At 38.1% G+C, this 16,387-nt stretch overlaps 1 protein-coding gene across 5 annotated transcripts in view; it reads right to left on the reverse strand.

Moving 5' to 3' along the window:
* Positions 1-16,387, reverse strand: part of LOC136677661 (chromodomain-helicase-DNA-binding protein 9-like) — a 91,134-nt gene that overhangs the window by 40,173 nt on the left and 34,574 nt on the right. For all 5 annotated transcript variants that reach the window (XM_066655248.1, XM_066655250.1, XM_066655251.1 and 2 more), the window contains one exon: positions 12,230-12,615. In XM_066655248.1, the coding sequence (XP_066511345.1) occupies positions 12,230-12,615 (386 nt within the window). The remainder of the gene's footprint in view (positions 1-12,229; positions 12,616-16,387) is intronic.

The raw sequence follows: 16,387 nt of genomic DNA on the forward strand, positions 1-16,387 counted from the left end.
AGGTTGAGATAGCACATACAACTGAATGTTCTGTTTATAAAATGTTCATAAAACATTTTTTTCACATTTTTCACAACATATATTGTATCGTATATCACCATTCATCTAAAATATATCAAGATATGATTTTTTTTGTCCATATCGCCCAGCTCTACTGATGACTGAAGGATGGATTTTTTTTTCCGTTCAGTCTGTTTACATGTTTTGTTATTTGCACAAAGTGCTAGATGTACAGGAGTATAGACAGGAGGAAGCACTTTGATGAAGTCTGCTTCACTGGAAACTTTTTAAAGAACAAATCAACTTTTTGCTATTTTGCTCTGTATGTTTTCTGTTTACAATTTAATAGCACAGCTAAGAGTCTTTTATTATGCAGGAAAAGAACATTATTTTATTTAAGGTGCATTATTATTTAATATATGGGAAATGTAGCTTTGACTCAGAAGTGCTTTTTTGCTATTTTCTCATGAGAAGAAAAATACAGAGGTATATATTGTATATTGCCACTCAGCTAAAAAATATAGAGATATTATTTTTGGTCCATATCACCCAGCTCTAAGTTCAATAAACCTTCACTTCTATTCCCAGTAAACACAGCCATGCTATCAGGCACGTATACTCATGCTATGGTAAATGAATATAGACGACCGCATGGACGTGATAATGTAAGCGAGACAATGATATGTTTAATTCAAGTGCTTGTGTGTGTATATATATATATATGTGTTATAGTCTCATGTTCACTGTGTTTTTGGGTGTACTTTGTCAGTATGGTGACCCTCTGTCAGAACACAAGCGCAGAGACTTTCCCTCGTGAGCAAGGAAGGAGAGTTTAGGGCACTGTCTTGACTGTTCTTGAACAAGGTGTCAAAAATAATAATAATAATAATAATATTTTTTTAAATAATTTTTTTCATCCCTATCAGAAACTGTTTGCTACAGAAACTGTGAAAACCGTCCACACGGCAGACTTTAGTTGTGCATTTTCAGGTGTCAATGGATATCTGCAAGCACAAAAACTGCACCAATTTATTGGTTGTAATATTGGCTAAAATTCCAATATCTAGCTTTTAGCTTTTTAGCTTTTCTTAAAATAACACAGTCATGGCAGTGCAGTACAAACTGGATTCCAAAAAAGTTGGGACACTAAACAAATTGTGATCAAAAGTTTAAACTGAGAGAATGTATCATTTTAAGGGAAAAATATGTTGTTTCAAAATTTCATGGCGTCAACAAATCCCCAAAAAGTTGGGACAAGGCCATTTTTTACCAGTGTGTGGCATCCCCCCTTCTTCTTACAACACTCAACAGACATCTGGGGACAGAGGAGACCAGTTTCTCAAATTTAGAAATAGGAATGCTCTCCCATTCATGTCTAATACAGGCCTCTAACTGTTCTTCTAACTGTTTTGGGCCTTCTTTGTCACATCTTCCTCTTTATGATGTGCCAAATGTTCTCTATAGGTGAAAGATCTGGACTGCAGGCTGCCATTTCAGTACCCGGATCCTTCTCCTACGTAGCCATGATGTTGTGATTGCTGCAGAATGTGGTCTGGCATTATCTTGTTGAAAAATGCAGGGTCTTCCCTGAAAGAGATAACGTCTAGATGGGAGCATATGTTGTTCTAGAACCTGAACATAGTTCTCTGCATTAATGGTGCCTTTCCAGACATGTAAGCTGCCCATGCCACAAGCACTCATGCAACCCCATACCATCAGTGATGCAGGCTTCTGAACGGAGCTTTGATAACAACTTGGGTTATCCTTGTGCTCTGTGGTCCGGATGACATGGCGTCCCAGTGTTCCATAAAGAACTTAAAATCGTGACTCATCTGACCACAGAACACCCTTCAATTTTGCCACACTCCATTTTAAAAGACCCCTGGCCCAGTGCAAACGTCTGAGCTTGTAGAGCTTGCTTAGAAATGGCTTCCTCTTTGCACTGTAGAGTTTCAGCTGGCAACGGCGGACGGCACCGTGGATTGTGTTTACTGACAATGCTTTCTGGAAGTATTTCTGAGCCCATTCTGTTATTTCCTTGACAGTGGCATTCCTGTTTGAGGTGCAGTGATGTTGGAGGGCCCGGAGATCACGAGCATCCAGTAGTTTTACGGCCTTGACCCTTACGCACAGCAATTGTTCCAGATTCTCTGAATCTTTTGATGATGTTATGCACGGTTGATGAGGATAAGTTAAAGGTCTTTGCTATTTTACACTGGGTAACCCCATTCTGGTATTGCTGCACTATCTTTCTGCGCAAAAATGGTGGAATTGGTGATCCTCTTACCATCTTGGCTTCAGACTGACACTGACACTCTGAGAAGCTTTTTTTATACTTAATCATGTTGTCAATTGACCTAATTAGTGTTAATTGGTCTTCCAGCTGTTCGTTATATGCTCAATTTCCTTTTTCCAGCCACTTATTGCTACTTGTCCCAACTTTTTTTGGAGTTGTTGACACTGTGAAATTTTGAATCAACATATTTTTCCTTTAAAATGTTACATTTACTCAGATTAAACTTTTGATCTGTCATCTATGTTCTACTATGAATCAAATATTGACATTTGCCATCTCCACATCATTTCATTCAGTTTTTATTCACAATTTCTTTAGTGTCCTAACTTGTTTGGAATCCGGTTTGTAAAATGTCCACAAGCAACCTGGTTTTGGCAAAACACAAAGTTTCACTTTTGTTAAACATAAAAAAAAAAGTCAGCCCAAAGTGATACTGAACACTTAAAACAATAATAAATGAGAACTACCTTTCTCCTTGAATTTTAGTTTATGTAATACACACTGAAGATTGTGAATAATAATAATAATAATAATAATAATTTAAAAAATATTCAAAATTACTTATTCTCAAAACAAAATATATAAAGTTCTGCTTTGCTGCCTTGCTTATCATTGTTGTGGGGAGTCTGCTGAAATAACTGACTTTCTACTAGGGTGACAAACTACTTTCATGTTCTTCATTTTTTCAATTAATGTGTACTAGTAAGAAACAAATGGAAAAAATGCTCCTTTAAAATAGCATACTAAATAATTGCATTTAGTATTTTTAATATCAGAATTTAATATCAAAATGACCACAGAAAATAGGAAAAATCAGTTTCTTAAACAAGCATCTCCATTGTCAATCAACCGTGTATGCACCCCCACCCCCTCCTCCCGGTTCTGTTTGCGTGTTTGTGCTCTAGTTAACAACTGATTGCACCTTGACCATTGAATCATGTGAAATATTAGACCAGTATGGCTATAATAAATCACAATAAGTATTAAATATGCTGATTTTGATCTAGTAATGACAGACTCTGCTTTTGCTAAAACAAGGATTCATAGCAGCAGTGTTTTGGGAGAATATGGAGGTAGACGAGGGTCGTTGGAATCTACTTTACATATCCATTTTACATATGAAACTTTTAGACATGCGTCCCAACAAAGATATATTTACATTTCTGAGCTGTAATGGGTATAAATTGCGTTATCTGTGTTTTATTTTTATTGTTTACTGCCAGAGAAATGTATTCTTCTCCTGTTCCTGGAAAGTTAGCTTTTTGGAGATACGCGTATTAATTGGACTGCAACGATATTTAGAATATATTGCGTTTTTCAAGGGCTGGCTAAATAAACAAAACGAACAAAATCTGGCTTGTGAAGCCAAACGGTTCTGCCATAAAATACAAAGTTAGCCTGTAGTGCTAAGAATATTGTAATATATATTTTATATTATATTCCATTAACATATATATATATATATTCCATTCCCGTAATTCCTATTATATATATATATATATATATATATATATATTTTTTTTTCTTCCCCCAATTATAATGAGTGTTTCCTGATAATAAGTTTACCATGTGCTAACACTCATTATAATGATTGACCAGCATCAGAAAAGCACAAGTGAGGCCAATTTCAGAAAATATTTACAACCTCAGAAGTAGAAACTTTAATAGACATCCCATCACCAGCTTTGTTAATGCAGTGTAACCAAAATTAACACTAGACAGAGGACTTGAACTTGATTTATTTATTAATCACTTCATTCATTTTCTGTAACCACTTTATCCTGTTACAGTATTAATGATACGGGAAAAATGCAACTCTTCTCCAACAGTGACCCAAGGCAGGGTTTGAACCCACAGACCCAGGACCTTTGAGCTGTGTGACAACAATACTACATTTTGTGCCACTGCACTTACCTTGAACTTGAAAAGAACCAGACATTGCTAGAAAGCAGTATATATCCAGTGTAAATAGAGTTGTACTGAAATATTTAACATGCCATATCTCTTTTAAAACACTTAGTACTGCTGATCAGATTAGGGGTGGGCGATATTGCCCTAAAATAATATCATGATATTTTAGGGTATTTTGGCGATAACAATATACTTGTAACTAGTCTTTTGAAGCAAATTCCTTGAACGCAGAGCAAATTTTCACCGTACACGTTGTTGTGCTTAAATGATTGACGTAATGGATGTATGCCATGTTACATGTAACTGCATGACATCATTACGTAAACAAGTCAATTTCACGATAATCACGATGTTGACTTTTTTTTAATTGTTTGAAAATATTTTGCAAAATACGATATGGCACAGCCCTAGATCATATTACAAAATATTACTTAAACATTAACCTTGGAGTATCTATATAAACAATGAATCCACAAGCTTCACAAAATACAGCAAGGTAATATTTACTGCTATCATGGTATTTGTTGCAAAAGGCTAAAGCCCAATCCCTACTTTCCAACTTCAAGCTTTTTTCAAGCTTCAGATTCAAGAGTGCCATCACTAGGAATCGATTACCAGCTTTTGAATCTGTTACGTATTTCCTGTTAAAATTGGGAAGCGAGAGCGAGCTCAATTTTTGAAGTGAGCAGATTTTTGAAAAGCGAAAGCGAGCTCAAATTTTTGAAGCAAGGAAAAAACGGGAGCACGCACTTGGTTTTCATGATTCTGCGCGTTTGTTGAGTTTGACTTGCTCGATTTAGTGTGGTTTGTGCGCTCTCGCATAAAAGACACTCCATAGAAATGCACTTTAAGGACAGCTGCTGACATGTGTTAGCATGCTTCTTTTTGGTTGCTTGAATGAAGTCAGAGCTCTTTGGCATGCCTTAAGATTGGGTTACACTACACGACTTTTAGCCCGATTCTAAATATTTTTTGCCTCAGTCGCAGCATATGAAACGTTTGATTTTTTTCAACGTAGTTGCATAGTGTAAACTCTCCACCAACTTAAGGCTGAACAAGTCCCTTCAACGGCCAATGAGAACAGAGCACAGAAAGTAAACAGGGTTGTGCAGTGGAGCTCTACAGTAGAGGAAAGATTAAACGGTAAAACTATAGAAAACTACATTACATAGTGCTGGATGCACATATCCCCAAAAAACCTGTAGGAGAATATAGTGAGTCACAAAACACACTGTTACAGTCTTTATTCCAACTGTATTCTAATTTTCGACTCCACCTTAAATGACGCAAAACTGGTGCACGCTATGGCGCTGTTTCTGAACCATTTAAGATGAAATGTAGCCGCAACAATGTGCTATTCTCCTAATCTCCAGCTCCAGCTGCAGTGTGTGGAGACCACGCTGACCGAGTTTTCACATCCACGACCAATTTTTACAGGTTTTGTTCTTTGTTAATCTATACAAACCTCAGCGCAAACAATAACCGCAGAGACTTGTACATACGTATTTATCTGTGTCTCCTTGGAAATTCGAGATGTGTGTTTGGTTGGGGAGTTGGGGGGTTGTGTAATGTGTTAAAATCGACAAAAACAATCAGACTTAAATTGGAGCTGCATCTAGCGGCGTGCATGCGCTCCAGTATCTGTTCATGGGGTGTGCCCTGAAAAGTGCCCTGTGTACTACATGTAGGGAATAGTGAGTAGTGGGCCATTTCAAACAAACTAGTGATCGACCGGCCGATTTTTGGCATTGGCCAATATATTAGCGCAAGAGGCCGATATTTACACAATGCACACAGGCAATGCTGTGGGCAGCTCCGTCATTCTGGCTTTTAGAGCGCCCATTTTGACATCTTACAGGCAGACATCATTAAACGCACAAGTACAGGAGTACAAGCCTGTACTGCATGCCGTCACATCAGCATGCCAAATCATATTTTCTCTTCTTCAACTCTCACTATTTGTCACTGGCTGCTTTTTGTAACATACACTCAATAATCTGCATCATAAACGACTGAGTTGATAGTTGTAACCTAGAAACCCAGCTTTATTTACCCAGCTTATTTCACTCATTGGTCGGCGGCATCTATAAGAAAAGTCACTCATTGTTATATCCGTCAGTATATCTCAAGTACTACAGGTCCAAAGTCGACAGTCAATGTACCTAATTAAAGCTTAAAGTCACTGATTTTCATTGATTTAATCATTTTATATATAATCTCACTGATAAGTATTTTTGCTGTTACTGGAAATTGTTATGAAAAAATATTTCAGTAGAGATTGTCAGATTTTTCAAGGCGCCATATTTGAGTAATGTGTACATATCATACACCAATCGAATGGTCAGACTCTCAGGATCACGAGGATATACATCAAAATGTAGGACTAGATAATTAAAGCCAAAAAAATGAGATAATCCAAACTTCAGGTTTCTTCCACATCAATGACAAAACCGCAGCTTCTCGAAGCCTGAAAAGTCCACAAGCGGCTCACACAAAAAGTTAGCTCAGCAGAGCTTACCTTAGATAGTCCCCTTCAAAATTCAAACTTCTCTGTCAAAACGTTCGTGAGTAATCCTCATGTTTGTGTCAAGAGTACTGGCCAAAAAATAATCCCGAAAAAATAGCACACATTTTCCAAAAATATTTAAATTATGATCCCCGTGGACCCATGTCACACCTACTGCCACGTAGCGTAGGCTCTCAGCTTTTCAACGACATGTCAATCAAGTCTGTAGACCAATCAGGGTCAGAGTTATAGTGATGTGCATGCAAGGAGGAGGAACAAACACGCAGCAGAGCGCATACGTTTTCAGTGCCTAACAGACCAAGACACCGCGAGAGACACTCAAACGGTTCTGTTTGGCAGCCACAAGCTCCACAAACAATATTCAAGTCAATAAATATTTATTGACTTTTACTAGTTACATTTCCCTCACTGATGACTTTTAAATGCAGCAGGGGTGTGGGGGAGGTTGCCTTGCTCTACAGCCAATCAGAGTGCAGCTCTCACCTTTTAACATGTCAGACATTTAAAGGAACACTGTACTCAGTGAGAAACAAGTGTAAACATCAGAAATAAACTCAGTACATCAGAATAAAACACACCATAAATAAGGGTTTTTCTTGTTTGGTGAGGGGCAAATGACCACTTGGTGAGGGACAGGAGACCAGTTTCTCATAGAAAGTAAAGAAAAACACTAAGATGTTGACATTAGGTCTAGACAAGATATATACACTGTATTTTTGCAGTAAAAGTAATCATTTTCATTATGGAGATCTTGGGGTCTAAAGAGACACTTGGAGAGGCCATCTCTCCACTGTCTGCTCCAGCTTGAATAACTTCAAATCAATAGGAGGTATCAACTCCAAATTTTACCTGATGAAAGTAGACCCAAACACACAAACTAAATAAAGTAAGCGCCTACATTTTTTTGTGGTTTTCATAAGCTTTTGAACACTTCATATATATTTCAGGACCTCTAAATGGTTTCTTTTACAAATTTGAAGGGTTTTCTGTAAAAAGAACTCATAATAGTGCCTCTAGTTTATTCATTGCCTGAGGAATGGGAATATCCGCTTTACATATGGGCCATCGGCCACAACTGCTGTCTAAAATTCGGCAATCAAAAAACCCACATCGGTCGATCACTAAAACAAACCGATGGTGTCAGCGCTCGCTGTAGCCACTACCGATACTGTTTTAAGTGCCAGTATCTGTCCCGATACGATACAGTATTGGTATCTGTGCAACACTAGTTTTTATATATACATAATTTATGTTTTATGGTATTTTATAAATACCAATAATGCATACATATACACACAAATACACACTAAAACATACTCTGCATGCTCTCATGTACGATCACATTATTTCCTCTAAAAATAAAAGCACAGTACATCCAACAGCAAAACAGAAAAGTAGCATGAATTACAAAGTGCAAAAAAATTTAAACAACCATTAGTACCTTTAATACAGTCACCAAAGCTGTCATATATTTCCTTGTATTCGTCTTATCACTTTAAGCCTATTGGTTTCTCCGGTCTCACGGCTCAAGGACAGTACTGCTGGCAGAGTTACACTGTGGTGTAATGTTCAGAAATGCAGGTCAGTGGGTCTCGGCTCTTTAGCCCATGCTCAGTGAGCAAGACATTTTATCTAGGAGCCAATAGCCAGTCTTTTCTATTAAATAAATTTAGATAGTAAAGCAAGTTATAAAATAAAATTGTTTGTGAATGGATTTGGGGCTGAAGTGAAGGGTGTGGCTGAATATGGAGCATTTGTTTTGTTTTGAGCTGAAAGATGCTGGTGCTGTTGTGCAACATTGACTCCAATAAATGGAGAGAGTAGGTGTCGACATGAGAAAACCCAGAATTGTGAATCACTTGTGTAGCCACTGGTGTCCCAAAGTATGTAGAGCATTTAATGAGGAAATACGTGCTTTATAGACAGGATTCCTGTCTATACAAATAAAAAATTTAGAACCTTAGAATTGGCCAATCAATCGACAGATCAATTGGGCCCTAATTTTTTAAATTGCAATATCAGTGATTCAGATCTTGGTTAGCATCTGTGTTGAATGGCTGTGTTTTTTATTTAATTTTATTTTTTTTAAATACTGTGTATAAGAAACAGTGCACAAAATGAATAGGTCATGTCAGGTCAATATCCAATAAGCTTAGTACCTATGCCATCACAAATTCAGTACATCAGATCAACACATTATATTCTGCACTGTTTTAAAATATGAATAAATACATCTCAGTGTTGACACTAAAGAGTTGAAACATGTCTTCTGCCTTTAAACAGAAAATATTAAATTCCGCGAAAAGCACACTTCTGCTATGAACAGAGCAAAATCTCATGACAACATCCTGTTCCCAATGCTGTCACTGCACATTAAGTTAAATGAATGAAAAAAAAACTTTAAAGAATTAAATGTGTTGTGGTGTAGAAAATAAAAATAACAGTCTCCAGTTAAATATAATTGTTACCATTCATTCATTGTCTGTAACCGCTTATCCAGTTCAGGATCACGGTGGGTCCAGTGCCCACCCGCGATCACTGGGTGCAAGGCAGGAACACACCCTGGAGGGGGCGCCTGTCTTCACAGGACGACACACATGCACACATTCACACCTATGGACACTTTTTGAGTCACCAATCCACCAACGTGTGTTTTTGGACCGTGAGAAACACCGGTGCACCTGGAAAAAACCCACGCAAACACAGGGAGCACATACAACTCCTCACAGAATGGGACTTGAACCCACAACCTCCAGGTCTCTGGAGCTGAGTGACTGCAACACTACCTGCTGCGCCACCATGCCCCATTTTGACTGTTCTTTGCACTATGCCACTTATGTCATGCCAGTATGTTTTTTAGTGAAGGTAAATCAAACTATCCACAGATAAACTCAAATCTCAAGCTACAGTTACCATGCATCCTGTTTGCCTTTATTTTAACATACAGCCAAAGTACTTGAGTCGGTCAGAGAGCTAATTAATTTACCTAACTTTCAAGTTCACATTAAAAAAATACAAAAAGTTTTTCTCTCTCCCCAGATCAACTGGAACACTGTACATGTTCAAACTTAGCAAGCGTAATATGAACCAGAGACGGCAGGCAGTCATATACAGAAACTAATCATTTCTAGGTTTCAGATTTAGAGTACATCCAAAGTAAAGCTTGCAGGACAAATGTTCAATTATACCACAGAATTAAACAGATGCTAAACACATTTACAATTACATTTGGTTTAAAAGTGGGGGTGGGGGGGGGGCTATACATTATTTATTTATGTTTTTAAAGGACACAGCTGAAACTGAGGCTCTATCATTGTTTAACAGACAAAAGCATGCTGTGTCTAGTGTTGTCGGCTCAAGAGAACACTGAAACATGAAATTATATCTCTGACAATACCACAGTATTGTTAAACATTTTACAGCTAATATAACTGTATATACTAGGGATCCAAAGATTTTCAGTTTGGATTAAAGCAAAACTAATTTTTTTTTAATCATTTTTAAGTATTTGTTCTATTTGCATGATATATCTGCAGCCAATATATTATTTGCAGATGTGTGGATTTTTTAGTTACCGTATTTTCCGCACTATAAGGCGCACCTAAAAAACTCAAATTATCTCAAAAGCCGACAGTGCGCCTTATAATCCGGTGCGCCTTATATATGGACCAATATTGAGCCACAACAGGTCTCGCAACTACGGTAAGCAGCCGCCTACTTCATTTTCTTCCGCGCGCGGTGCATGCTGGATATATACCGGTATATATATTTCATTTCCATTTGTTTATGTAAAGACCCCAAAATGGCTCCTATTAAGAGACACGCATATGACGCAGAGTTTAAACTCAAGGCGATCTGTCACGCAGAAGAACACGGGAATAGAGCAGCAGCAAGAGAATTTAACATTAACGAATCACTAACGAACGGGATTCGTGGATGAGGAATAACTTAGTAAAGTGAGCTTTACGTGTTTATTTTGTGTGTTGTGTGATTTTAACGTTTGAGCAACGTTGAGTTATTGATATATTGTTATCGCTTTGCACTATTTCGAGTGTTACTATATTGTGATTATTATTATTATTGAATCGAGGAAAAGTCCCCCCCCCCACTATGTGGGGTATATTAACATTGCACTACATGTTTTACCTTAAACTACGCTGGGTTGTAATCTATTAATAAAGTTGAACTGACCTATCTGACTGTTTTGTTGACATTCCCTTTAGCACAGCTCCATCTAATTGATGCATAACGTAACCCCCAGCCTCTACTGTAGCGTCTATTGTATGCGCCTTATAATCCGGTGCGCCTTATATATGGACAAAGTTTTAAAATAGGTCATTCAATGAAGGTGCGCCTTATAATCCGGTGCGCCTTATAGTGCGGAAAATACGGTATTGTTATTGGTCCGATATTGGTATTTTAGCTGATATTACAAACAATAAATAGGCTTTTTTGGTTTTTGTGCTTTTAGATATGCACTGATGCCTACGCAACGAATGTGTGCTGTGTGGATGGTTTTCACAGTTTCTGCAGAGAACAGTTTCTGGGATTATATTTCTCCATGGTGAAATCTAATTTAAAGTATCAGCATTGCTCAGTACACGGACACACCCCTCACCCTCTCCTTGCTCTCCAAAAAAAAGCTGCTGCTGCACTAATTAGTGCTCCTTAAGAAACCATTCATGCCAACTCATCAGTAAATCTTTGATAAAGTATGAAATACACTTAATAAACTTAAAAAAATAAAATGAAAAAATTTGTTTTGTTTTAATCCAAAATGAATTAATAATCTGCTGAACCAAGGTGCTAATTATTGGCTATTGTATAGCCAATCAATATTGAAAAATCAATACTGATTCATCCCTACTAAATAAAATATTTACATTATTATGGGAGGAAACACACGCAGGTACACATGGACCGTCACCCAGAGCAGGGCTCAAACCCACAACCCCAGTACCCTACCCTACACTACACTGTGCCACTAATGCTAAGCCTATTCAGCATGTCTTTTTAGTACAGACTTATATGGTAATAGGAAAAATTTAAGTAAATAAAGAAATATATGAACTAATTCACCGCGACCCTGAATTGGATAAGCAGTTATAGATAATGAATGAATGAATGAATTAACTAATTCTATATCATGTAAATGGTCTCTCTGTGGGTTTTTCCCCCACCTCCCTCTTGTAAAGCAACCAGGTAGAAAAGAGAACTGAACTTTGCTCCTGCCACCTTGGCACCAAAAGAATGTCATTTAAAAAGCCCTGTTACGTCTTGTCAGCAGCTGGGTCAGACAAGGAGAGGCAAGAGCACAACCAAATTTAGTCCATAATTTCAACTGTGTTAAGCTGAAACTACAAGCAGGGGAAAAATTCACTATAAAATAAAACTTCAACTAAACAGCCAAAAAAAGTAATGGCCAATGGCAACAAAGTAAAACAGCAGCCATGGGTAAATGGGAGAGAACTAGAATTGTAAAAAGAGGCCCTTACCCAATCTTGGTCTTCTGTTTGGACTTGGAGGATGTTATAATATGCGCCTTCTTAGAACTCTTGTCTTTATTTTTGGATTTTGAGGCCGATGACCTGTGCCCGTGAAGCTGGGAGGAACTGGGGAAACATTCAGGACTCATAACACGTGGGATGTTCTTCTCTCCTCGCTCCCGGGCTTTGGCGATAGCCTCAGAAATTATTCGGTTGGCCTTCTGCTGCTTGTCCTCTAAAGCGGTTGTCTCCATCTGCTGCTGCTGCCGTTTCTGCACTCGTTTCTCTGACAGAGAGGAGTATGACGATGAAGATGAGGACGAGGAGGAGCTGCTCTTCATTGGTGGGTTAAGCAGCCGTCCTTGACCGCTGGAACCATTAGTGTTCTTAGGAGGCTTGAAAAATCAAGAAAGAAAAGACAGATTCATTAATAGTTGAAATTTTTTTTTTTACAGCAATTAATAATTTTTTTTATTTTATTCTTTTCTTATGTTTAAATATATACTTTAACCGCAATTATCAAAAACTTTTTTTTAACTCTTTGTGTAGATATTGTTACTTTTTCCTCCTACGGTGTACTGCCCCAAGGAACACAATGTTCTTTTCACTGTAATCAAATTCACAAAGGCTGTATCACAGTACCACCATAACAGCACTATGAACTGAGCGCTTTAAAAATGAAAGATTAGCTTTTCTGCTAGATTGTGGACAGTCTCCGTTCATGCTTCTTCAGTTTAATCAAAATGCTTGTGCTTTAACATTCATTTTTGCCTGAAAACAAAATCTGCCTTGAATTCAAATGTTAAAACATACATCTATGTCAGAACGAATGAGATGCAGAACATAGATTTTCAGGCCTGAAATATGTAACTGTAAGAGTCTGTGAATCATTATCATTTTGACTTAAAAACCTCTGCTAATGTCTTAAAAGCAGCTTCAAATCTCTTCCCTTTGCCTCCATTATGTACATGCAGAGCTATTAATATGCAAATAATCCCTGCCATGCACCCATACACCCATCCAATTCTTGCCTGAAGTTCAAGCTTACAAGCTCACCTTAAACCCTTCTAATGAAACACACAAATCTCTGCTTGTTTCTGTTTTAATATGTTGTTTGCTGATGATGTCACATCACTGTGTGAACTGCAGATGGAGGGCAGGAAGTGATTTTAGACACAGGGATCTCTCTATGAGATGCTCTAATGAAGCTTGTGGTTTGCTGTGTTTACAGTCAAATCATTTCAACTGACAAATCACAAGTAACATGTATCAAGTACCAAAAGCTGTTGTTTATGCAGAAGACAAGCAAGAATTCAACCGAAAAATGGCTTCCGAGCCCCTGCCTGTTTTTTGTAGTTGTTGTTTTAAAATCACCAACGCAAAGCAACAACAGATCTGTGTAAAACACAATAATCACTTCTCACAATCCCATGAGGCTGAAGTCAGCTTTTAATATTCATTCATTCATTATCTGTAACTGCTTATCCAATTTAGGGTCGCGGTGGGTCCAGAGCCTACCTGGAATCATTGGGCGCAAGGCAGGAATACACTCTGGAGGGGGCGCCAGTCCTTCACAGAGCAACACAGACACACACACCTACGGACACTTTTGAGTCGCCAATCCACCTGCAACGTGTGTTTTTGGACTGTGGGAGGAAACCGGAGCACCGGGAGGAAACCCACACGGACATGGGGAGAACACACCAACTCCTCACAGACAGTCACCTGGAGCGGGAATCGAACCCACAACCTCCAGGCCCCTGGAGCTGCGTGACTACCTGCTGCGCCACCGTGCCGCCCCAGCTTGCCAGTCTGATTACACATTGAATGGTGTAGCAGATGCCATGTACCTACTCCGCCATTTATGGTGGAATGGAAAGCTGACTTGATTGTGTGGTCTATGAGAATCAAGTATGTGCTCATTTCTGAGGGATGTTCACTGGTGATGGACTTAAACTTAACATTACCTTAAACTAAACAACCATAACATTAATGTCAAAGGCCGTCAGGGCACTGAATGTTTTTGTCGCGCCATTAATCCACGGGACAACAAAAGAGAACCACACAACCGTAACTGTGGAGCAACTTTGTACAGAGGTCGAGCCAATTGCTAAAAACAAGTTGTAGGTCTCAACATTTTTGGACGCCTTCATCAGTTAAAGGATGTTTGGAGAAGACAAAAAAATCACTCTGTATAACATAAGCATCACCTCCAACATATGTTGTGATTTTTTTCCATGAGGGTTTGCTTATTCTGGTACTAAAGGAAAAAGCAAGCCAGCTAAGAAATCTCACCCGTGCATGCGCAACTCCACTCCACCTCGGCCACTGGCGCCACTTTCAAGCGCACAGGGGTGAAAATGGCAGAGAGAAGTGAATCAGATTTAACCAGTCTCCAACCCTTTAAAAAAATCTAAATTAAAATCAGCAGTGTGGGGCTACTTCTGGTCTATTCACATCTACAAGAACACCAGCCGTCTGTGCAGATCAAAGTAGGTGTCTTGCTAATAACTGTCTCCCTAAACAAATGTGTGAAATCTCGACTATAAAACCCTCTGTTCATTCATGGTCAATCCACACGGTAAGCACCAGCAAAAGTTCTGAGTCATCTGAATGTATAGGCACACAGGTGCTGTACATCTTGTGGGCATGGTATGCTGGATGCATGTGTTCATGTTAAGGCCCTTTTACACCAACTTTAATTTTTCTGAACTCAATGTGAATTCATGTGCATTTATTTTCAAAATTTTTCCTGACTATTTTTCATCCGTTGAAATCAGGCTCAGTGTTACAGTTTAAAAGAGAAGTCTCTATTATAAGGATCATGTCCGAAATAATCCCCTCTGTCTGCAGTAGCTGATTATTTTCCACTAACTTTGCAATAAAAAGGATGCTTCCAACAGTAGCTGATCAGTCACTGAACCAGGATTAGTTTCTCAGATATTTATGGTCATGCATGCATAATTATACCAAATATTTTAAATTCAGGATCTTCTAAGAGTACACGTAAATTGTGGTATTAGTAATTTTACTGTCATATAAAATTAATTTCTTTGATAGATAGTAAGACAAAGACAAAAAACTCTCTAAAGAGAGATTCATTTTTATTTAAATATGTAGCTTTTTCAATAAAAATTACATTTTATTTGTCATTAAAAATGGTTGCAAGTTTCAACTACAATAAATAGTTTAGATAAAAATACTTTTTGTTGTCATTTCTTTAATGGTCAGTATAACTTATAATAATACATGTTAAATACCATAATACTGCGAATAACCATGATACCTCGATATATTCTGAGACTTATACCATTGCAACCCTAAAATACAGTTTTCCCAAATTCCAAATTAGTGCCAAAATCAAAGCACTCAAAATTTTCCAACAACGTTCAAAGTCCAAATGAAATCTGGGCCAGCCTAGCACTGGGCACCCGAGTTGGCCAGAGCCGAAAGACTACTGTATCTTACCATCAACCATGGCAGGGGCACACATCTTGCCTCATCGCACCTGTAAAACGCTCATGCGTTTTACAGATATGTATATGGCCCATCTCTGCCAAGGTCACTGACACTTGCTGAGAAACTGTCAGTCCATGTAAGGTAAATGTGAAGACCGAAGCCTTACACAGCTGAGTATGTGATGTGTAGACAGCTTCTACAACCCAGTGGAACTCAATTAGGTCCACATTGCCTCAATAATGTAAAACAGGCAAAGCACATACCATTTAAAAAATTAAACACTGCGCCATTTCACAATGTGACACAAACACACTCATTGGCCAGACAAAATATGTTGCAGAGGTCTGTACCTGCTTTTTAAGAACATGTCAGATCTAGCACAACAAGAATTGTGAGCGTAATAAAGACACATGCTGAACGCACGTAAAATTAAAATGTTGATAGTTTATTTACTTTTAAATAAATTGTGTTGCCTCCAACTGTTGCACAGTGACATGCATATACAAAATAATCTACACAAACACAAAGAATAAGAAACTCAAATGGTGCTGATAACAAAAAGAGAATCAAGAGAATCGATCCTGAAGCATTCACAGAAAAACAAGAGAAAATAGCATGAGAATGAAACAGGGGAGGAGTCCATAAAATGTAAGCTGCCGCCAAAGACAGTGGTGCTAGAGGTATGAACATTGATCAGCGCAGATGGTC

This window comes from Hoplias malabaricus, chromosome Y (assembly GCF_029633855.1).
Source record: "Hoplias malabaricus isolate fHopMal1 chromosome Y, fHopMal1.hap1, whole genome shotgun sequence".
NCBI lineage: Eukaryota > Metazoa > Chordata > Actinopteri > Characiformes > Erythrinidae > Hoplias > Hoplias malabaricus.